The following is a 23346-nucleotide window of genomic DNA, read 5'->3' on the forward strand; positions in this document are numbered from 1 at the left end:
AATGACCTTTCCCAAATCTTCGCTCGCGAAGACTGGCCATATATGTGACACAAAAGAAGATAAGTGAGAAACAGCTGGGTTTTGGGGTTTAGTTTTATTTTGGTCATCTTCTGTTGCAGGAATTGGGAGGTATGAAATCAAAGTAGCAAGTGGCTGCTCCAAAATAACTGCACACAAGTATTTCTTTTATCTGCTGTACACAGTGTTTCTTACCAGGTGGTGGTACTAAAGATTTGCAGGGTTCAAAAAGCAGTTAGAGAAATTAACAGAGGGGAAACCCCACCAAACTCTTGGAGTACTGTAGAGCTGCCTGCATAAGTTCATCTTTATGCTAGGTCAGTGCTCGTTTTTTATATAAAAAAGCTATTTTGGACAGGTTTGTATTTTTTAGAAACTAGACTTGAATAGACTACAAAATCTGTATCTTAAAGCCACTTTTTTTTTTTTTTAATCATCTATACTGGTTGTTAACTTGAAATATCTGATTTTTCTTTCAGACCTTATCTTGGTGGACTCTAAGATGTGTGAATATTCACCAGCAGTTGTTAGAGGAGAGATCACCTGAGCTATTTACTCTTGCCCAGACCTGTATAAAACAAGGTATATTTCTAATTAGTTCGTTTGTTGGCTTGCAGCATCACTTTTAAAATATCACAGGTGAGGGGAATTTGTAGGCCTAACTCTCACAACATGATGCTTATCAGACACATATAACTGCAATGAGTAGAGAGGGAATAGGATTAACTTAAATTGACATGGACTTTTATGGCCCATACTATTTTTCAGCCTCTAAGATGAAAATAAGACTATGTGATTGTAGACAAAGGTTTTCTTCCTCCGTGTTTAGCACTATTAACTTATCACAAGGTCACTTAAAGCCATTCTGTACAGGTTTCATTTCTTATTTAATTGAGCTTCTTGGAGTTGAAAAAGGAACTGTTCTTTTGTATCTTCACGGTGGTGATAAACTTCCTTTTTTCTATCTTCTCTACACCCACTTAAGTTTTGAGATTTGTTGCCTTCCTGAATTATATGTAGAGAAAATAGACAACATTAAAACTAAATTGTGTCATATATATATATATAATATTGATTGTGTATTGATATATATTGAATTATGCAGTGTGTATATATGTTAAGATACACAAGTCCATGGGACCTGACAAGATTCTCCACCAGTTCTCTCAGGACCTGTGGATGTAAGTGGATAGAAGCCACTATCCATCATATTTGAGAAGTTGTGACAGTCTGGTGAAGTTCCCACTGATTGGAAAAGGGAAATATAACTCTCAGTTTTAAAAAAGGAAATAAGGAAGTCCAGGGAACTACAGACCAGTCAGTCTCATCTCTGTGCCAGGCAGGATCACAGAGCAGATCCTCCTGGAAACTAAACTAAGACACATGGAAAATAAGGAGGTGATTGGTGACAGCCAACGTGGCTTCTTCACTAAGAGCAAATCATGCCTGACAAGTTTGGTGGCCTTCTGGGATGGGGTTATGGTGGTAGTGGATGAGGGAAGAACAACTGACATCACCTGCCTGGACTTGTGCAAAGCCTTTGAATTGTTGTGCACAACAGCCTTGTCTCTAAACTGAAGAGGTGTGGATTTGATGGGTGGACAGCTTGGTGGATTAGGAATTGACTGGATGGTCACACTCAGAGTTGGGGTCAAGGCCTCAATTTCCAACTGGAGACCAGTCATGAGTCCTCAGGTCAATATTGGGATTGGGGCTGCTTAACATCTCTGTCAGCGACAGGGACAGTGGGATCGGGGACACCCTCAGCAAGTTTGCCAACGACACCAAGCTATGTGGTATGGTTAACTTGCTGGAGTCAACCAGCATCCTTCTGGATGCTACAGCAACTGGTAAAAATAGAAAAAAGAGACAAATTTTTATGTTTTGTATGTTTGCCTCTCACAGGTAGTTAAATAAAAATTTGTCTTTTGATTCGCAAACCTGAAATTTGCAACCAGTTACATTTAAGAAGTTTTCCATTGCATTTAGAGATGAGTTATCATGTATGTTTTACTTTGAAAAAGAAGGCTGATGTCTTAACTCTCCCCTCTCTTACCGCATCTTAATGGAGCTTTTTTGATCTGAACTGTATATAGATTCAGGCCATGCAAATTACATGTGAAATATGAAGTGGGTTTTGGTCCTTGAAGAATTTCCAAATAAGCAACAAGAATGTTAGTAGAGTAGTGAAATTGAGCAGAGGATTTTGTTGGGTCTTCTACAGTGAAGAAACAACTGACCTAATGCTTTGACTAGATGCTAAAAGAATTGGAACAGAAGGTTTTTGTTGCAGTTGAAGTAAGTCTTCTTATCCTGTAACTTTAAAATTTTGTTATTTTATTTAGTTTGATGGTAAAAGCTAAGCTTCTTGAGACAAAATTGTTGTTGCTTAGTTTTAATGTGGTAAGGCTTAAATATTTATGTGTTAGGTTGTATAGTACTTCTAGAATGGATATACTCCAGATACCAAAAAATTTCTATACATTTTATATTGTGGAATAAGTGGTGCTGGTGTGCTTTATTCAGATAAAGAAAGCTAAGGAGATAAGTCCATAATATTTTTTTAAAGAGCTTAAAAAGTGTCAATAGCTTTCTACTCATTTCTAGGTATTTTGTTGTGCCGAGTATGTGTTCCTTAGGTGTCCCGCATCAAAAATACTTAGATGCCAGTGGTTTTGCAGTTCTATTCCAGTACCCCAATTCTTGTTTGACAGAAGAGTTTTACTGTGTTAACTTTGGAGAATGCAGAGCACGTGAAAACACTTCTGGGTTCTGTTAAGTGGATGAAAAGTCTAACAGAGAAATCTGTAACACGTTTCTGTGACTGTTATTTCTTCTTTGAAATACCTAAATAATTGGAACAAAACTGAAAGAGGAGTAATCAAAGAATTAATTAAAATTCACAGTCTAGATGATACTGGGTAGAGATACCATAGTTTGTACAACCCTGATCCTTGTAGAGGATGCTGCTGCATGTGCACAAATACTAGATAACTACCAAGATGTCTACTAACAGTGACCTGTTTTGAGATTCTTGGATATGGTTTTCAGAGAAAATGTTGTAAAATACACCTAAATCTGTAGGGAGTTTGTTTTGGGCAATTTTTGCTGCCTGCTGCCTCTGACAGTTTGTTTATTTTCTAATTGAAACCATCTGGTATTTCAAACAAGTACCTTCATATTCCATAGAATAAATACTTAATAAACCTTCTAAACAGTCTTTGATTAGGCCATGAATAATCCACTTGCTTGTTCTGCATTGGCTTCTCAAGAAAACTTTGTCTTAATTGCTAGAGAAAAAGACCTTCAAATTTAGGAGAAATTATCTTTTCTATTTAAAATACATTTTTCCCAAGTGTAAGGTCAGTATCATCACCTGAAGAGAAGACAAATGTAATGATTCCCTGCTGTTCTGAAGCAGCTGTTATGCAAACCCAATGGGACTCAGCGCAGTTTCCCATCCATTTGGCCATGTGCCATACGCAGTATGGGGTGCCAGAAGGATGTCTTAAGTTTGGGACATCAGTGCTTCTGTGCTGCTACCTCAATACTAGTCATGATGTGAAGCTTTTCCCCAAGGTCCTTGAAGTCTCAAATGCCTAAACTTATCAAGCATTGTAAGTAAACTGTACTTAAATAACTAGTGGTAAGACTACTTCCCAATGTATCACTTGAGTTCATTGTAGCACTGTATATGGCTTTAGCACAAGTATCACTTATATCACTGGAACTTGTTAGCTATGGAAAATCAAGTAGTACTGTGTGATTATAGACTATAACCTGATTTTTTCCTTCGAAATAAAATCAACATAATTCAGTTTGAAAGTTGCATTTTTATGTTTCCACATGTACCTTCTTGTAGGTTTTCTTGCACCGACAACAGCCCTTCAGGACTTCATGGCTCAAACCATGCTGAAGAGTCAGTGCAAATGTGTTTGCATTTGTTTAAAACCCTCAGTGCATCTTCGTGTGCTTCTAATAATACCTCACTGAAAACTCCTTTTTCTTTTTTCCTCATGTAAATAGGATTTTTGTCCTTTGGGAAACCATCAGTGTCATTGTATATGCATAGAGTGTGAAAAGCATGTAAAAATGGCAGATAACCCAAGTTATTTACTGATTTTTTTTTTTTAATTTTTTTTCACTCTTTTTGTACAAAACCCAAAGATTTGTTAGAAAGGTGGATATTTTATAGACCTGTGGGCATTTTTATCTTTCTAAAAAATATATATATTTGATGATAAATATGGACAAAAGCATTAAAATCTCAGATTGCTTTCTAATGAAGAGTACACGTTACTTAAATGTGAGGTTAACTTTTTACTAACTTCTTCAGTTTTGAGGTAATGTGTTTGAAACAGGCTTTGTGGTAAAAGTGATAAAATTGCACATACTTTGTTCTAAAATAGTTGTAATCTCTTGTGGGTTTTCTAAGGATTAAGTTGTAACCTGCTGCATTCCTTATCCTGCTTTAGTTGAAAACCACTGGAGTAATATTTTTAAATTACTAATTTGTGTTCTTTAAATGGAATCTTTAAATCCAGTCTTTGAGAAAGTTGTTACTAGTCAGGATTTATCCATGCGAACTCTTATTTGCTGAATTAAAAAAGCTGTGTAAAAACTATGTTCAGACTTAATGGCTTTTTATATTAATTGAAAGATTTTGAGGATGAACAAGTACTAAAAAGTCTAGGGGGTTTAAACAATACAATCTCTTCAGTCTAGAGCTGACTGCCAATCTCTAAATTCAAAAGTCAGAAACAAATGTTTAAAAAATCCTTGATAATATTATTTTTTCATATTGTAAGACATTTTGCTAGCATTAATAAAGCTTGTTTGAAAAATTAAGCATCCATTAAGTAACACAGCATCAATGTTAGAATTGGATACCAGTCTTTTTAAGTACTGTGATGCTGTTAGCTTTTATGGAATTCTTATCTAAATATTTTCACAAAATACAGAAATAAAGCACAAATCAAAAAACCCACTTCCATTTAAGAATAATTGACATGAATTTTTTTCAACTTAATGGTCTGTGTTTTACTACATGGGAATATTCCCTTGTCACTTACTATATTTTGATAGAACTTAAATAGACTAGAAATACAAGTGCTTTTATACTGGATGAAAAACCGTCATCTTTCCTAAAGACTTCACATCAGTTTACCAAGGTATTTTCTCCCGTTCAGGTGGAAAACATGAGCTTTAACACTCATCAAATCAGTAATTATTAAAAAACAAACAAAAAAACCCTCCACACACAAACAAAAACAACCAAACAGAAAATGTGTAGAGTCCTAAGCCCCCTTTCAATGCTCAGTCTCCTGTTCAAACTTTCACATTTGAAGCCTACTGCTTAAGGAGGTGGGTATTACCTCAATATTTTGTATTCTGAGTTCTTATGTTCTTTAGCAGGTCCAATACAATTATAGTTGCTTATTTTCTGCAGAAGTGGTATTTACAATTCAGCTTTGCTGTAAAATATAAGCAAAGACTGAACTGTTCATTATTCTGGTGGTAATCCTTAGATGATAAAACTTGAAAAATGCTTTAAACCATACAAATCTTTTACACGCTGTGAGTGAATTTTTAAATGTGTGAAGATGTAAAAAACAACAGACTTTCTCTCATGGTATTTTAAATGTATTTTTAAAATATCATTCTTCTAGACTGCATCCTGATCTCTTCTTTTTCTTAACTTGCAGTGACAGAAGCAGAAGCTTTGTTCACAAGTGGTGAAAGCTGGCACTTAGCAGTTCAGTTCCATCTTGAGTGTGCCTATACATTTTTGTTTTACTATGAGTATAAAAAAGCTAAACAGTGTTTCAATATGGCTAAAGACATAACAAAACTGCAGATTAACCTCACAGGTAAGTTTTGCTTGTACAGTCTGGATGGTTACTATGAGGATGGTTGGACCAAACTAACCTATGGCTTGTTGTTGGGGTTTTTTTACATATCCAAGTAAAAAAGTAACTGCATTTTGAAAAAGCATGATGTTTATCAGGAAGGTCTTATTTGTATTCTAAGAATTAGCATCGCTTGGAAGAGAAATACGACATCTAGTTACAATATCATCCCTCAATGGGTGTCTGAGCAGTTGAGGTATCATGATCCTTCCTTCTAGTGTTTCTTGTCAAATTCTAAGTCTAGTTGTCTCTTTTGTTGTCACGATGAATATTTTTTGTTCTCTTTGTTTGGAGAAGTCTTCCAGGACTGTTGTTGTCGCAGGAAATAACCAAAGAAATCAGATTTCCGATGAACAGAAATCACAAGCATTCAATTACTATGGAGACTTTATAATCATGTTTTCAGAACCTATTCTTTGGAGTTGGGCATATCAGATTGCTACACTTGCAACTTCACTTGAAATTACATGTATAGATATGGGATTTTTTGGTCTAGTTGGTCCTGCTAGGTAATCAAAATATATAAAATATGCACCTTTTCTGTGTGAGAACTTATAGTTGTGCCTGAGTAGAAATGCAAAAAATCTTTATATAGTTTTTTCTATAGACTTATTAGTGGAAAGCACTAAGGAACTGAAACTTGCAACTTCCTTACCCATTACATCACTGTATGTCACAAGGCTAGTTGTTCCATCATGTCTAGGTTGGAGATGCAGCTAACCCTGCTTATACCCTGAGTCAGTTCTAATATTTTAATTAAAAAACCGAACCAACAACAAAAAAAACCCAAACAAACCCCAAACACACAGAGAAACAAAAAACACCCAGGGAAACACAAAGCCAAATGAATTTTGTGGTTTACTTTGAAAGATCCATAATGAAAATCTTCTGGCATATTGTTTTGGCATAACTATGAATTGATTATATTCAGTGGTATCTACTTAAAACATGGGAGTAATTTACATATATCTGAAGGAATTCTATACGTTTCAGTTAATTCTACGCTTTTTTCCTGTACACGAAATGAGCTGTGCATGTCATGTGTTCCATATGTGGCATGGAACCAACTGGCAATACCAACTTGGTATTAAAAAGTAGTTTTCTTTAAAATTAACCAAACATTTTCTTGTTTTTTATTAAAAACAACAGTACCTATGATGATACTCAAGCTATAAAAACGTAATGAACTGAGAACAAGTGAGATCAAAGAGACAGGGGGCTATTCACTGCTATTCCTCAGCTTACATGTTGGATTTTTTTTTTCCTTTAAAGGGCATCTTTAGATTTGGGATTAATAATTTCCTTAAATCTAATTTAGAAAAAAACTCTTGAAGGAGAAAAAAAAAAGATTGGATGCAGTGGAATTATTTATATTTTTGATTACTTTACCAAGAGGTTATGCTAGTCCTAGAGAAAGATTGTGGTGATATAGTATCTTGGAAAAATGTTGTGAAGCTCCTAAATGGTCTGTGGTTTATCTTCATAAATCTATTAGAATAGTTATGAGGGATTTCTAACCTGAAGGCAAATGAATTGAACTGAGCATGTGGGAATTGTTGGCATTCTAGACAAATTCATTTGACATGCATGTTTGGGCTAAATGGGAGGAATGTTACATCATCTGAAAAGACTTTGCTTTAATGTAAAAATTCAACCTCTAGCAAAGACATTTTTAAGGCTTTTGGAAGAAATTTCCTTTTTAGGAAAGGATTTTAAGAGGTTTATATGCATTAATGGCTGTAATCCTTACTAGTTGAATATTTTATTACAGCATGGAAACATTGTTCTTAAGCAGAGATTTCAGGAACAGTATTTTCCAGAGTTATTTTAGAAATATGTGAATAAATCTTACTTGGTTTGTGTACTTTTTTTTTAAGTCCCAGTAATGCAAATATATGCTGTATTCAGCATTTATTAAAAAGAATCCTTATATCCCTCACAGTGAGTCACAACCATCAATAACTCCATAAAACCATTTCCAGTATAAGAGAACGCTGTGATCCTTCTTGCATATAAATGTAATGAATTGAAGGGTAGTAATCTAAATAAATTTATGATAACAGATCTGGAGGATTAATAATGCTAAACTCTGAGATCTGCATATTGTCTGCTTATTGTTTTCATGACCAGTAATACATCTCTGGGAACTTTTAGTATGGAACAGAAAGTAAAGTTTCTGTGTAGATTCCTTCTGTTTTGTGAGAATATATCATAGAATCATTGAATATTCACAATTGGAAGGGACCTTGAACATCATCTAGTCCCAACCCTGCTGCCATGGGCAGGGACACCTCCCACTATACCAGGTTGCTCAAGGCCTTATCCAACCTGCCCTTCAACACTGCCATATTTGGTGGTATAAATGAATCCAATTTTTTCCTCAGCTTAAACACATGGTACGAAAATAGTAAAAATAGTGCTTTGTCCCTGTAATAGCAAGGAGTTCTTAGCTTAAAAAAATGGGGTGGAAGATGTGTGCGTATCAGAGCATAAACAAATCAAAATTTCTAGGTGGTAGCAAGCAATTTTATTGGTAACCAGAATAACTTTGCAAGTGTTTTATTTGGCTGTTTAGGCAGTAAGACATAATAGGAAATTAATTACAGCATAGTGATTTTCAAGCAATATTAAAATAGAATATTGAGTGCTACTGTGTGAAATTAGTATGAATCATTACCCAGTATTTCCCTCTGTGTGTCTCTTCTCTGCAGATTTTAAGATGGTATTTTTAGAACCTTTTTCATTTCTTCATAAACTCTTAATACAGGGCTTTCCCAGTAAAAGTGATAATTGGCAGAAAGGAGAAATCGGTTTAATTTCTGGATTCTTTACTAGTCTCTTTTCACTTTCAGTAAGAAAAGTGGGTGATTGCTATTTCAGTGCCTCTGCCAGGTGATTCTTACAGACGATGGCCTCATCTTCAGGACATTGTCACATGAGCAGTCAATCATGTTCACCTCATAGATTTTATATACTGAAAGTTTTTCAAAATTATGATCAAAATAAGAACTTTACTTGATCTAAATTGGTTCTGCAAAAGCAGAAGTGGATTAGCATCATTCCTCCATTTCTGTTATTTGACTTTTACAGTTCGCACTTTCTGAGCATTTTATCACAGTAATAATAAACAAGCAAACCTCCAAATTTTAGAGACTAATTTTTAGCTCCATTTTGGCTCTGGTTAAAATTCTGTTATTTTAAGTTACTGTCCTGAACTTATTTTTTGATTTCTCTGATTGCATTTCACAAACAAGTTGCTAACAGAGGAAGAACAGACATGTTTTCCTTTACAATTTGCTATAAATATCAAGTGCTTCCCTAAAAACTAATAAAAATTGTCATAGAGTCTAGTCAAGAATTAAAGAAATAACATACAAGAATTTACATTGTGCATTCTGAATATTGATTAATTCATTATACAGCCTTCATTGGTTCACTGTTCTACTCACTCCCTAATATTACTTTCATAGTATCTTCTCTGCCATATTATGGTAATGTCATGTCTGTGATCCTTCTTCAAAGACCTAAGTCTTCAAATGAAGATTTGAAATATTTCAAATGGTGGCCTGAAAGATATGATGGGATTTTCATTTGCCTAAATGTCTCCATGTAGTCATTAACTTTTAGCAATCAAATGGAAAAATTGTTTTTGGTTTACTGCTTGGGAATAAGCAGGGAACTGATGAAACCTGATGACTGTGAGCTTTCAATATGCTAGGTTATGAGGAATTTAACTAAAAAGCAGCTTTGCAAGACCTATATAGCTGTGTTTGTATGTTTGTAACGTATTTCTTTCTATGTCTTAGCTAGCAGTGAGAACATATAGCTCACTGAAAGAGATCAAGCAGAGTTAAACCACTGCTAAATTTCATAGGTTAATTCTCAGTGTATTTCTCTCTTTTGTTTGGGGTTTTTTTGTTAGCAACTTTCTCGTATGTTATCAGATTACTGGTTTTTGGTGTTCATTAATGTAAACATATTTTCTGTAGGTGCTTTGGGGAAGAGAACAAGGTTTCAAGAGAAATACGTTGCACAGCTTATTTTGGATGTCCAAAGAACAGATGAATTCATCCTTCCTCACAGTGAACTAAGTCCTGCTCCAACACCTCTAGAAAGCTTAACAATAGTATGTATCTGAGAAGAATTGCTTTAATTTCTTAAAATGTTCTGAAGCTTTTCTTGGTTGTCTGCAAGGGAAAAAAGAGTGTCATGTTTAGGAGAAACTTACTTGGGATTTCTGAAAGTTTGTGGAAAAGCTGTTGGGGAGTAATTTGCCTAATATTAAAGGACATGGGGTAAAACAACACATGAACATCTGCAATACAGATGTGGCTACTCAACTAAAAGCATGTTTAAAACATGGTCCTCTACAGTTTATGAATTAATTTTTAGTGACAAAGAATGATGGAAGTGGGAAAACAGGTGAGAGGCAGATTTTCAAAATAGCCTGCAAGGCATCACAGAAATGCACAGATCCCTATGGGCTGACAGATGTATTCAGTTACAGTGCAGAGATAGGAAATTGGTCTAGTTATTCCTATGGCGTGAATTACGTGACTTGGTCCTACTTATCTTAAGGGTATGTATGATGATTTCAATTATAAATTGCTCAAGAACCACTGAATTGTTTTAGGATGGCAATTTTCCTTCATAAGGACATTTAAAGTTATTTCACCTCTTTAAAGAAACCAGAGATAAATTGAGGCATTATGGTCCAAAGTTTATACTTCAAATTGGAAAGACTTTATTAAAAAAAGTGCCTTGATAGACTTCAGGGTCAAGCAGGACTCTTAAGCAAAAAAATTGACAATACTTCTAAATTGAGTACATAAATATCTTAGGAGACTATCCTAGATTTTTTTTTGTTTGTCCATTAGTATGTCTTTAGTGTTGCATTTGATTTAATGAAAAGAGATTGATTACACAAATGTAACAACTTATGCTTATGACAGAACTCTGTATAGCAACCCATTATAGGATAGTGAGAGCTCAGGGGAGGCTGCTTGGTGAACGACTGACTCAATTATTGACTTCAGGTACAACTTACCTAGAACTCAATGACAGGATGCATTGTTCTCAGAATCCTGAAGTGGGGTATTTTATGACTGTTTTTTTCCAGTTGCCACTTTCTCTGAAGAATTTGTCTTTGTAGTCTACTTCTAATAGGGACTTCATTTGGAATAAAATAATTACATCATTTCAATGTAACAATGTCTACAGCCTAAACACTGTTTTAGGCTGTAGATATAACCAGGAATGAAATATTTTACTAATCAAGTACTGTGTCCTTTTAGTGAACAGACACAGAGCTTCTGAAGTAAGTTTAGCAGACAGTTTGAGAAAGAAAACTGGGGTATTTGGAACCTTTAAAAATTAGTTATGCTGTGTTATCTACTAAAATTTTACTGAATGTTGCTTGAAAATAATGCTAGAGAAAGTAAGGATATCCACTCTTTTGGAAAAGTAAAAACATGGTGCTGGAAACGAGTTGAGAGGTTTTGGCTGCAGGGAGGGAGTTGAGTTTTGTGCAAGTCTGAGTGCTGTGGCATATAATTCTGTCATAGGTTAGTCAGGCTCCCCATTAAAAAAGTTGGGCTTTTTGTTCCCACAGCCTATTTCTGGGGGAAGAAAAATTACAGCCTTTTATTTCTGCATCTTGACTGTGCCAAATTCTAGAAAATCTTGTATTGGAACTGTGTGGTGATTTGAGGAAAACCTGAGGTATTTCAAGTTCAGCCATTTTATTAACTTGTGAAGGTTTTGTCACAGGTATTAGACCAGTTTTGCCTAAGTAGATTCTTCAATTCGTGTGTGCACTGAATTACCGATTAAAGTATCAAAGCACACTTATTAATGTAATTTGTCAGTGTAGTGTAATTACCTTTAACGGTGGATCCTAGCATTTCTTTTGCCAAGTCTGATCTCAAATTCATCAGCCTTGACTGTATCTTGAAGTTCTTTTAGCTAAAATTGGAGGTAATGGTATTCTCCTTCTGCCAAAACTGGCCAAGATCATAGTGCTGGTTTAAAGGTAAACTAGCAGGGGAAATGAACCCAACTCAAAAGAGAGATTATAAATCAAAATAACAATTTAATAAAATAATAAAATAAGTACGATTATACAGACAAACAATTGGTTTTAACCCAGAAAACCCAAATGTATAACCCAGCACCTTGGGGCATGAACAGAGTGGTGTTCTTTGGGCCCCCTGAGTCCAAAGTAAAAGGAGAGGGGAAAACCTGTTGGTGAGAGTGCTGTTGCAGTCTGGTCAAGAGTGGTGTTTGCAGTCTGGTTGAGAAGTGGTGGTTGCAGTCTTCCTCTGGATCCCATGAGTGGTTAAAAAAAGGTTCCAAGACTCCAAGATTATATATTCTCCAGTTCAGGCAGGAATGCCCAGTACCTCCCTCAGGGCAGGGATTTCCACAGTGGGTGTGAGGACAAGGGACACCCTCCTATCTCGCAGGCCTCTTAACACCTAGTTTGTAGCCTGAGGAGTCAGGCATGCTCTGGGCAGAGGGTCTAAATAGTCTATTGATAACAGTTTCTGGGAAATGGCATGGAAGGCTATAGAATACACAGTTTTGGGTTACACCCATCCAGTGATGAACTGGTCCCAGCTGTTCTAACTGGGACAATCATCCTGGCATCCCTTCTTAACTTTAGGGAGGATGCTTGTGGTATACTTTTAAAAGACTGTTCATGGCAAATGCATAGAAGCCAAGTCTTCTCAGGTGCTGAGAACCTCCAGAGAATTAACCTATACATATGGAAAGCTAAAAAGCCTGTGATCATGCTGCAAAATTGTAATAGGGAAATTTTCTTCCAAATCTCTCCAGTGTTCTTATTTTACATCTGCCATTTGCAGATAAAGGAAAATACTCTACTTGTCTCAAGATAGGATTTGTCCTGGATGAGTGGAAAAATTCCTAAGAGAATTATAACTCTGACAGTTTGGAAAAAGGCCAACTTGAGACTGGTCACACCTAATTTTCAACTCCTGTTTTGCAGTACTTACTTCTGTGGTCCTAAAGTTCTTCCCCTACTCTTGTTTGTAGGAAGACCAAAAAAGTTATTTTGCTATTAAGTGGCGAGTAATTTAATTCCATTAAAATACAATCAAAATAATAATGTGTCCAATTGTTGGACTGGTAGCTGGGCTGATTTCAGGTCAAAGGCTTTGTGCTTCCCCCTGGTGCTTAGCAATTATGTTATTTCAGATGGCACTGCAAGGAAAATGATTTGCATTTGAAAATAAGTATTTGAGATTGTGAATCCAGAACTTTGCTCCCAGGCCAGGAAAGCCTCAGTCTTGAGGTGATGCATAAGGACTCTTAATAAGAAGTGGCATGTTAAAATAGTTTGATTAGTTTTAAAAAATTTAGAGCTGTTTTTATGTTTTGGGGGAATTAGGAACTTTTTTAAATCTAGGAATGGAAATCATGCTTAAAATTCTGGCATACAATTGCAGTAGAATTCAGGGAGTTGATATTCTGGTGAAGCTAAAGCCATTAGTGCTGTTTGTACTGGTTAGATTTTAAACATTATGTAGATGTGAAGGTGGAAATTTTTAACTGATTGCCGTGTAAATTAAATTGTAACTTATGTTACACCTATTGAAGTGGTATCATTATACTAGTTCTAAAACAGTTTTCATCTGGAAGTGGTAGATAATCCTTACATATGCTAATGTAGTAAGAGAAGAAAATTATGGTAATCAATATGCGAGAGTGCTAATATCTTCTTTACCCCTTAAATAAAATAAGCTTATTTTCTTCATGTTCTCTGGCAAATCACAGTTTAGTTTCCTTTATATAGTGATAAAATACTGGTGATGAATGCAGATAACCCACTTCAAAGCATTCCTGTTTGTTCTTTGTTCTTCCGTGGAATTCATTTTGAGCTTGCCAATGGAAGATATGANCTACTACTAGGACACTGAAGGGAAATTAATAGGAAATTTGGAAGACTGTTAATATAAATCCATTATCTGTTTTTAATAGATTCTGAAAACTACCCAGTAGTATGATAATTGATTTCAGGACCAATTATTTTGTTTGTGGTTTTTTTTTTTTTGGCATTTTTTGTTTTTCAAGGGAAAGAGAAATAGTATTACAGCTACCTCCTCTTTGCTTGCAGCCAAAGGAATCTTTTGTTGTTTCAAAGCAAACACAAATCCTATGAACATAGTAGTTTACACTTTTCAGCCATAGATTTTATTACTTTCTCCTTCAAGTTAAGTGACAGACTATGAACTTCAGGTAGCATATTTTTTTGTAAAAGTTAAATTAAATACTCTTTAAATAAAAGGTGTGTTCCAGAGGAAGTTTTATGGAAATTCATAACTACTTGTGCAGGAGCAAACGTTTTCAGAATACCCCTTCTTGCCTTTGCCACAATAAAGTATCTGGAGGTGCTGGCTTGGTGAAGATTTTTCAGACTATGTTTTTTTAGTATCAAACTCCTTTTAAAAAGAAAAAATCCTCTGTGTAAGGAATATACCTGTACTGGCAGAAGGTATGCTTTATGTAGTTGGGCTTTACTGATACTTAAAAAGAAATTCTTAGATTCCCAGAGGTCCATGGTTGCTAGCCTGAAAACCTGCATTAATGAGCATAACAGTAATCTGTTTCAGCTTGTCTGTGTATACATGTAATAGAGGATGAAATTGTTGATAATTCTATAAGCAACAGTTTGAGAAGGAAAACTGCCTTCAGCCCTTGTTTAAATAGAAAATCAATATTAGGTAACCTTAGAGTTGCTCTAAATGCTGTTCTTTCTGCATGAGAATCAGTATATTTGTAGCAAAAGTGTGTTGGATGATACTTCCTTGTAGTGGCTTCATTATTTAGTTATTCAATCATAATTATGGTAGATTACTTTCCCCTCTCTCTTTCTGTAATGGTAGTATTATCCTTTTTCAGACAACTCTATCTTTTTTCATGTTGTGAAGGCATAAATTTCTCTATAACTGTTTTTATCTATTTTAAAATATTTTCTCTTCCAACAGAATTGTGATTTAAATGATGACACAGTGCTAAATGAGATAAAATTAGCAGATGCTGATCAGTACCAGGTACCTGATTTGTGTGCAGAAGAGCTTGCTGTAATCCTTGGAATATGGTAAGTTAGTATAAACTAACTTAGTTTAGTTACTTTAAAAAAAACCAACTTCATGAATCATTATGACAATGAAATAATGAAATGGTGAGTTGATGGGACTTTATTCCCTTCCTTATTATATAGTCTGGCTAAAATACTAAAAGATTTGCGCCATACATGGATAGCATTTTCAGTTATCTCAGTGTGAACATTAGTGTCCAGTTCAGAATTTCAGCAATATTTCATTAATTGCTGTATTGTTGTTTTATGCTTAAAATGCATTATATTCTTTGTGCCTCAGATTAGTTCTGTTTCAAATGTCAGCTGTGATTAGCTAGCATATAGTGATGGCACTTTGGTAGATTTTGGAAACATACTTCAGATTCTGCAACTGTCAGCTTCCTATGAGGATCAACCACCAAGAAAGACACTGCTGTGCTATTCAGTCAAATGGGAATACTTGTATAAATTGAGTGTCCATTGCTAGTTATAAGCCATAGTGCAAAGTCCTCGTGGTTTTGCACCTCTGTTTTTTTTATTTTCCTGGTTTTCAGAAATTATATGCTACATAGATTCTGGAAACAGCACAGAAGAACAAAAGGCAGCTTGAGACTTGAGGATCATAACCTGGCTGCTGCTGAATATCCTCATTTTTCTAACAGAGAATATTATTTTCTATGACACAGTAGTCATGTAGTCAATGATGGTTATCCTGCAATTTTTTGTGTGTGATTTGTTTCAGAAGTTATTGTATGTAAAAGTAATGTATAGTCAATTGGTGTCTTCTATGCAACATTCATCATTAAGGATTCTCAAAGCACTTCTGTGATATATGAGTTGCAAAATGATGTAATCTGCGGTACTGCTTGGATATCTTGCCCAAGTCAGAAGGCACCCAGGAGCTGAACAATGGGTGAATCCTACTTCTTAGGTCAGCAAAATCCTAGTGAGAAAATTCAATGGCATAAGCTGACAATGCAGCTTTTGACAGTTGTTCCTTTGTGATGTGGGAGTTTGTTTGTTCTGTAGTATATGTTATAATATTTCTCTTTCCCACTCTCCCCACTTGGCAAAATTTTCAGATACTTTTCCCCTTCTTGTCCATAAAGTGAGGTGGAAGTCAGTAATGTAGAGAAGATTGTTGCCTTTCATATGCCCACTTCTGAGACCAGGTTTTTGAAGAGCCAGATGCTTGCTTGGCTGTATATTTCCAGTCAGATGTGAAGTTGCATGTCTGTGCTTTCAGCTCTGCCCTTTAATCAGGAATTCATGAGTGGAGTATGTGCTGTGGCTTCATATTTTCTTAATTCCTCAAGTCTTAAACTTGTTTCAAGGCCAAATCTAGATCCAGTTTGAGGATCAAGGAGTGAACAGTGAATTGACATATTCTTAGCCCAGACACGTTAGTTTTTCACACTGACTGAAGTCAAGGCAAAGCCTTCCCCTTCCTGAGGAGCATTTTTATGAACACTTTATTTTTAACACAGTATTGTCTTATATTCAGATTATCCTTCCTGCCCCCACACTTCTGAAGAAAATTTTAATTTGCCTATTGTTCTTTTTTCTTTTTTTTTCCTTTTTATTTTTTTTAAAGGGTAAAATTTGAATTTTGCATTGGCTAGCTGCACAGTGGGTTTCTTGATTGCAGTATGTCACTTAGAAACCACCACTGTCATGCTCTGAATAGTGGCTAGAAACCATATTGACTGCAAGATGTGTGTGTACATTATAATCCAAGTGGTATGGGAGTTTGCAGGATTCAAGGCAAGCAGAAACTGAAGCAAACCGACCAAACAAAATCCAGTGTTGCTTCTATATAGGAATAGTAAATGCCATTCAATGAGTGGGGTAATGTTAAATAACTGAAATACTTTCACTCAGAGTTGGAGACAAGATTTGATATCCAGCCATGTTGCAGAAAGATTAGTAGGATGCCAGCTTTGAGAACTGTTCTTGTGCCTGAGTGGAGTTTAGGCTTGGATTGCTGGCTGTACCCTTGGTGTCTATGCCAGCTATTGGCATATCACTTCGCAAGGAAGCATATACATGTTATAGCACTTAGCACTGGCTTTTTAGCAAAACATTCTTCTCAAGCCTTAGCTGTAAAAGATTCTGTGCTTCTCTTTCATGAGCGAGGACTTCAGTAGAGTAAATGCTTCCTTTTATAATTAGTGAGTTGACTTCAGAATTCCTGTAAGTTTTCAGAGCAGTTCTGACTGTACTTGAAGGTGGTGCTAGACCTGAACTGGTGACTTCTATTGTTGACTGCCATTGTCAGCAGGGGATTTTTTTCCTAATGCAAATGCACTTTCAGACACTGATCTGGTTTGGTGGAGAAAGGCAGCCTGCAAATAAAGAAAAAAAGTAAATGTAAGGAAATTTTTTCCTATGCGTTTCACTCTGCTTGTTAATATTTGTTTTACAGCAAATGTCACAAAAATGCCCCTTAATTCAACTAAGATTTTTATATCTAAATAATGTTAAGTCAAAATCAGCAACATGCAGAAATGTTTATGGACAGCAGAACAAACTGAAAATTGTCACAACTTTTGAAAAATACATAATAACAATTATATAGGATACTATGGAATTCCCTGAATATAGATAATGTTTCCTGCTGCAAAATAATTTTCATTTCGAGTAGGTTGCAATGATTAAATGGCTAAACAGAGTGCTATTACAGTAGCAGTGCAAACATTTTTATCTCCTCCTCCCCAATAGCATTTTAAGAGGATATAAAATATTTTTAAGGGTTGGAAATATCTCATACCAGCTGTCTTGACAAAAATTCAAGCAATTTCTTATGCAGTATGCTTAAGGCTGTTTATAAATAACATATATAAGCCTGAATCAATTAGATATTTCTTTAAAAACTTCTCTTTGTTACACTGATTTTAGGAAAGAACTGGTTTATCAGTAATCCATTTATATTAAAAAAACTAGCAAAGGTAAATGTACCCAACCAGTTCTTTGTGGTATCTGTAATTTGAGGCAGTTTTCCTTTAAAATGTTTGGCTATCCTATTTCTTCTCTACAAATTCCTTTTCTTCCAAATACTATTTGCAGAACTAAATGTAAAAGGAAACATTTACCTCTTATGATAATGAAATTTTAGTTAAAACAAAATGTAGAGGGAGGGGAAGAAGCACCCCAGTCTGCCTTGCTAACACAAAGGCCTCCTATTTCACTCTAATCAGATTTTGTAGTTACTGTATAGGAAGAAAGTGTCTAGAGGTCTCTTCAGATGGTCTCACTGCAGTAGTAATGAAATCTAAAGGAAATATTAAAAGAAAGTCCCAGGGGTGCAAAAATGTCACTTGGCTTGTTTCTCTTTTTTGATATCTTAAATTAAAATAATTAGTCATGATGGTATAAAATTTATGTTATAGTCAAGCCTTAAGACTGTGGCCAAGACTTTGTATAGAACCTCAAGTCAAACTTTCAGAGGCTGATGGAAAAATATATTAAAGTTTCAATATAAAGGGAAGAAAATCCCTCTTCATCACTTGAACCACTATTTTTTAAAAGGGGAAAACTTTTAGAAATTAGTTACAGCTATAGAAAAGTCTAAGAAAGCAAAGAGAAATATCTCACTGCTGGTTATTTCTTCATCTTTTACTATCTCTCAGGGATCATATCAGGTCAAAATAGTACCTTATACTGGGGGGTACCTCAGTTCAGTCAAAGACTGTGCACCAGGCTTCAACTGGTAAGGAATTAGGAAGCCTAACTTCTATTTTCCAGTAGTACATTGTTTAATAATCTATTGTATAGTTTACGTGATGAGCTATAGAAGTGTACTTGAAGCAACTGCATAAGCACTAAATAGCATTAGGACTAAAGGATTTTTAACAAAATTACCAAATATGAGGTTTTGAATCAATCAAGTAATTATATAAAAAAAATATATAAAAGCCCAGTGTACGTGTTGGCAATGGAAACCTCTTGAGTAAACTTGAGTGGGTGAAACAGGAAAACATTTAGCTACTTGAAATTTGAGAATCTAATCATAGCTGTGTGTTTGTTCTCTAGTCAGTGGAGAAATCAGCACCTGCAGAGTGTGATTCATTTAACTTCAGGCTATTATTTTACAATGGATTGAATCCCTCCCTGAATTTATTTGTATTTTTGCATGGATTCTGAAGGAAGCACAGGCAGTTAGTTAGATTAAAGGCCTACATTTTACATGAGTAAAGTTAGATAAGATGGATCCCATGATTATTAATGCCAGAGCTGGCACATGTTGTCTCATGAAAGTAAAAGGTATGACATGAAATCTTGGACAGCTTTGAAGGTGTGATGAAGGTTTTTCTGTTAAATACTTTTTGACACTCTGGTTAATCTTTACAAACATATCATGTAAGTAAAAATTATTTTTTTTTTAAACAAACCAATTCCAGGTGCCAGACAGTATAGCGATCTCACAATGGTTCTCAGTTTATGGCTGTTCAAAATAATTACTACAAAATTTATTCTTGTGCATTAGTACATAAAACTGTATGAAGAGATTCCACTGGGAAAATGAACTTCTATTCAGAATGCTCACATAAAAAACATTAGTTGCTTAAAGTACCTTTGTGAGACTTTGAAAATCCTCGTAAAGTGATCAGTTTGTCGGGTCTGGCTCTTTTTCATTCACAAAATTAACACAACTGGTAAAGCTGCATAGAAATATGGCAAATACTCATAAAATGCCTATGTGGAAAGACTGACCTATCTATTCTTCACAGTGTATCTCATGCTGGTTAACTGTAGTTTTAAGCAGTTACCTGAGGAACCTGAATTTGTATTGTCTGCACTTGCAGAGGTATTGTGCCAGGAAACAATCAAGCAAAAACTCAGCAATTATCTGCACCCATCTAACTTTGTACTCTGACTTCAAGATTGACTGTGAGAAGATACCTAAAGGTGAATAATAACAGAGCAAATTTGTGTTGCTCCCTTCTCCCTAATACTTCCCCAGCCTCTGACCAGTGATTTCCTGAGCCTAATCGGACTTGTTTGCATTGCAGCCCTCAATGGATCTCTCAAATGTTTGCCATCTTTCATTAAGACCACATAAATTTCTTGCATCAGTAGCATCTTTTGGCAAAGGTGTCTGTCTAAATATTTTGTCTGCTGTTCAAAAAAACCTCCTTCAGGTAGTTTGAGTTGCCAGTAGCTTAATTTAGTGATTTCACTCTCTTACTTCCTGACAATTTTGAAAACATCTGCTATGTCCCTCTTTGATTAGACCTAGCCTAGTCAGACATTCCTTTTGTAGATGTTTGTAAGGCATAAAACATAATTATTCATCATAAACCAACACTTGTTCTAGCCGTCTGTTTCTGAAATTTTTCCAATACAGAATTGCTGCTTTTGAAATGAAAGGTCTAGAACAGAATGTGCTATTCATGGATGGACAAAGGCTTTATGTAATATTTTATGTAAGCTTTAGGTTTTTGATTTGTATATTTAATGTAATATGCCCTAGTGTATTGTTCTCTATTGCTTTCCTAATTAATTATTCACATTTTGATTTGTCTGTTTAACAACTGGCTAGTACTGAGGTAATGTTTTTATGCAGCTGCAGGGTTAATGAGTTGTTCCTGAGTAGAAATGGTCCGATTGGAGCCTATCATTTTTTGTGACACTGAGACTGTGTTTCCTCTTGTGCATTGCTTGGCATTTTTATTTTATTACCCCTTTTTCCTGTAAGGTCTTTCTGCAGGAACTTATTGTCTATTCACACCTCCACTTCAACAATGTCATATCATTTGCAAGTTTTCTCACCTTGCTATACATTCTCCTGTTCCAGTTTTTTTATTAATATTAGAGCACATGGATCACAGCACAAAACCTATGCAGGATTATACCAATGACCATCTCCATACCCTTTCCTATCTCTTAATCAGTTACTGACCTTTGCCAAGACATTTCCCTTTATCTCATATGAATGCTAAGTTTCTTTGAAAGTCCTTCTTGGTGAGGAACTTCTCAAAAAAAAAAAAAGTCTTAGAGATCCAAGTTGATTTCATCAACCATCTTATGTGTATCCTCATGCTGGTTAAACGGTCTGAAAGCCTCCAACAGGTTTATAATGCAGGGTTTGATTTTTTTTGTTTTGTTTTGGTCTGGGGTTTTTGTTTTGGGGTTTTGTTTGTTTGTTACAGAAGCCTGGCTGACTCTCCCCACTCGCGTTGTATTTGTCCATGTATCTCAAGTCCTGTTCATTGTAGTCTTTCCTTACTTACCTGCAACGGATTATATGCTTGCAAGCCAGTAGTTACACTGATCCCCTGACACCAGTTTTAAAGGCTGGCATTATTTTTGTTGGTCTCTTATCTTCCTTCAGGCATTGAGTTAGTTTTAAATGAAGACTTAGTCACTGCTTTTAGCGTCCGTCCTGGTTTCAGCTGGGACAGAGTTCACTTTCTTCTTAGTAGGTGGTACAGTGCTGTGTTTTGGATTTGGCACAAGAATAATGTTGATAACACAGTGGTGTTTGGCTGTTGCTTAGTAATTTTTACCCTAAGTCAAGGACCTTTCAGTACCTCATGGTCTGCCAGTGAGGAGCTGCACAAAATGCTTGGAGGGGACACAGCCGGGACAACTGACAACTGACCAAAGGGATATTCCGTAGCATATGGAACTTTATACACAGTCAGTGTATAAAGCTGGGGAAAGGAGGAGAAAGGGAGGGACATTTGAAGAGATGGTGTTTGTCTCCCCAAGTAAGTGTTACATGTGATGGAGCCCTGCTTTTCTGGAGATGGCTGAACACCTGCCTGTTGGTGGAAAGCAGTGAATTAATTCCTCTCAACTAATGAGTTTTCTTCACTTTTACTTTTCCAGTTCTCTTACACTCATTTCACTGGTGGGGGAATGAGTGAGCAAGCAGATGTGAGTTGCTTAGTTACTGTCTGGGGCTAAACCGTGACAGTGTTTCAGCTATTTCATTCCAAAGCTAATTCTTTTTTGAATACTCTTTGTTCCTGTTAACTTAGCACTCAATCTCTTAGCATGTAACCTCTTTTGCAGCTTTTTAGTTAGAGAAAGTTTTTTCTTTCCTGTAATTCTCTTACTCCAAGGTTCTGTTTTATCTCCCTAAAGAACATCTGTTTCTCATTGTGTTCTTTCCCTCTTCTATTTCAATAAACTCCTTAAGACAGGATTCAAGAGTGAACAGAAAATACCTCACAAAGCTGAATGATGTGATGATTAGTGACTTCTCTTCATGTTGTTATGAAAAATCCTAAGAGATCATAGATCTTACAGCAATAGATTCTAGATTTCACTCAAATTTCAACTCCAGAAATTCTCTGGGATGAACTGTTTAAATTGTCCTTGAAATCAGAACAAATACAGGTCATAGAAGTACTCTGACAGGAGCTAACACAGTCATTAGAAATGCTTAAAACCAAGCTACAATTCTACTCTAGATTCAGATTCAAAATATAGCTTTAAATTTGATTTGATTCAGTGTGGAAAAATAATTTAAAAAATTTAGTTTTTCTCGTCTTTCGATACTTGCATTACTGTAGTTATGTGTCTTCAAGCTTTGCAAATGGATTTGGCAGAAATGGAAATTAGAGATCTATTTTAGCACTGCTTTGATCTGGAAGAACTGCATCTATATGCTTCAAAAAACTGTGACAAAAATCTGTCTAGAATAAAGAGGATTCATCCTTTCCGCTTGAATCAATGTATTTTTAAGATGCTGAAAAATAAGTTCCACTTTTGTCAAAATTTACCTGTCCCTTTGTTTACCCATGCTTTTCAAAAGCTATGGTCATGTCACTCAATGTTCTGGTTGCCTAACTGCTGTTGTGTTGTTGTAATACTTGGAGTTTTCTTGCTACCTTTTTTTACGCTTTTGTTTTGTTTTGTTTTCTCCCCCATGCATAGAGAAACTTATTGTTTTTTACCTGTAGTCACATTCGTATCAGTGACTAGCATTTAGTGCCTTTAATTGACTACATCAAGCCAACTGTAAGTATTTCCACTAGCAGCTGACATTGGACAAGGAAAATAGTAACTGACGCAGAGAATTTTTTATTACTTTCCTGTTTGCATGAAAAAATTTCTCAAGGAAGGGAAAAAACAATTATATATGTGACAGAATTTTTTTTCCCCTAGTCTTCACCAAAAATCAGAACCACACAAGTTAAATCAGGAAGGAGGAAAAATAGTTTTCCCTATTGTCAGTCCAACTTTACAGAATGTAACAAAACCAAAAGGAGGTGGCTTGCTTTTTGAAGCCTTTTCTCAACCAAAAGCATAATTAGTATGTCCTTGTGGCCACATTTATATAGCTTGCTCAAGCAGATGGTGGTATGA

The 23346-nt window shown here is 35.5% G+C and overlaps 1 protein-coding gene across 1 annotated transcript in view; it reads left to right on the forward strand.

Moving 5' to 3' along the window:
• The window catches only part of TTC27 (tetratricopeptide repeat domain 27), a 126601-nt gene that overhangs the window by 17425 nt on the left and 85830 nt on the right, over window positions 1-23346 (forward strand). The window contains exons 5-8 of the mRNA XM_017806838.1: window positions 498-600; window positions 5724-5888; window positions 9917-10053; window positions 14936-15048. Coding sequence (XP_017662327.1) covers window positions 498-600; window positions 5724-5888; window positions 9917-10053; window positions 14936-15048 — 518 coding nt within the window. The remainder of the gene's footprint in view (window positions 1-497; window positions 601-5723; window positions 5889-9916; window positions 10054-14935; window positions 15049-23346) is intronic.

This window comes from Lepidothrix coronata, unplaced genomic scaffold (assembly GCF_001604755.1).
Source record: "Lepidothrix coronata isolate B3197 unplaced genomic scaffold, Lepidothrix_coronata-1.0 Scaffold16, whole genome shotgun sequence".
Lineage (NCBI taxonomy): Eukaryota > Metazoa > Chordata > Aves > Passeriformes > Pipridae > Lepidothrix > Lepidothrix coronata.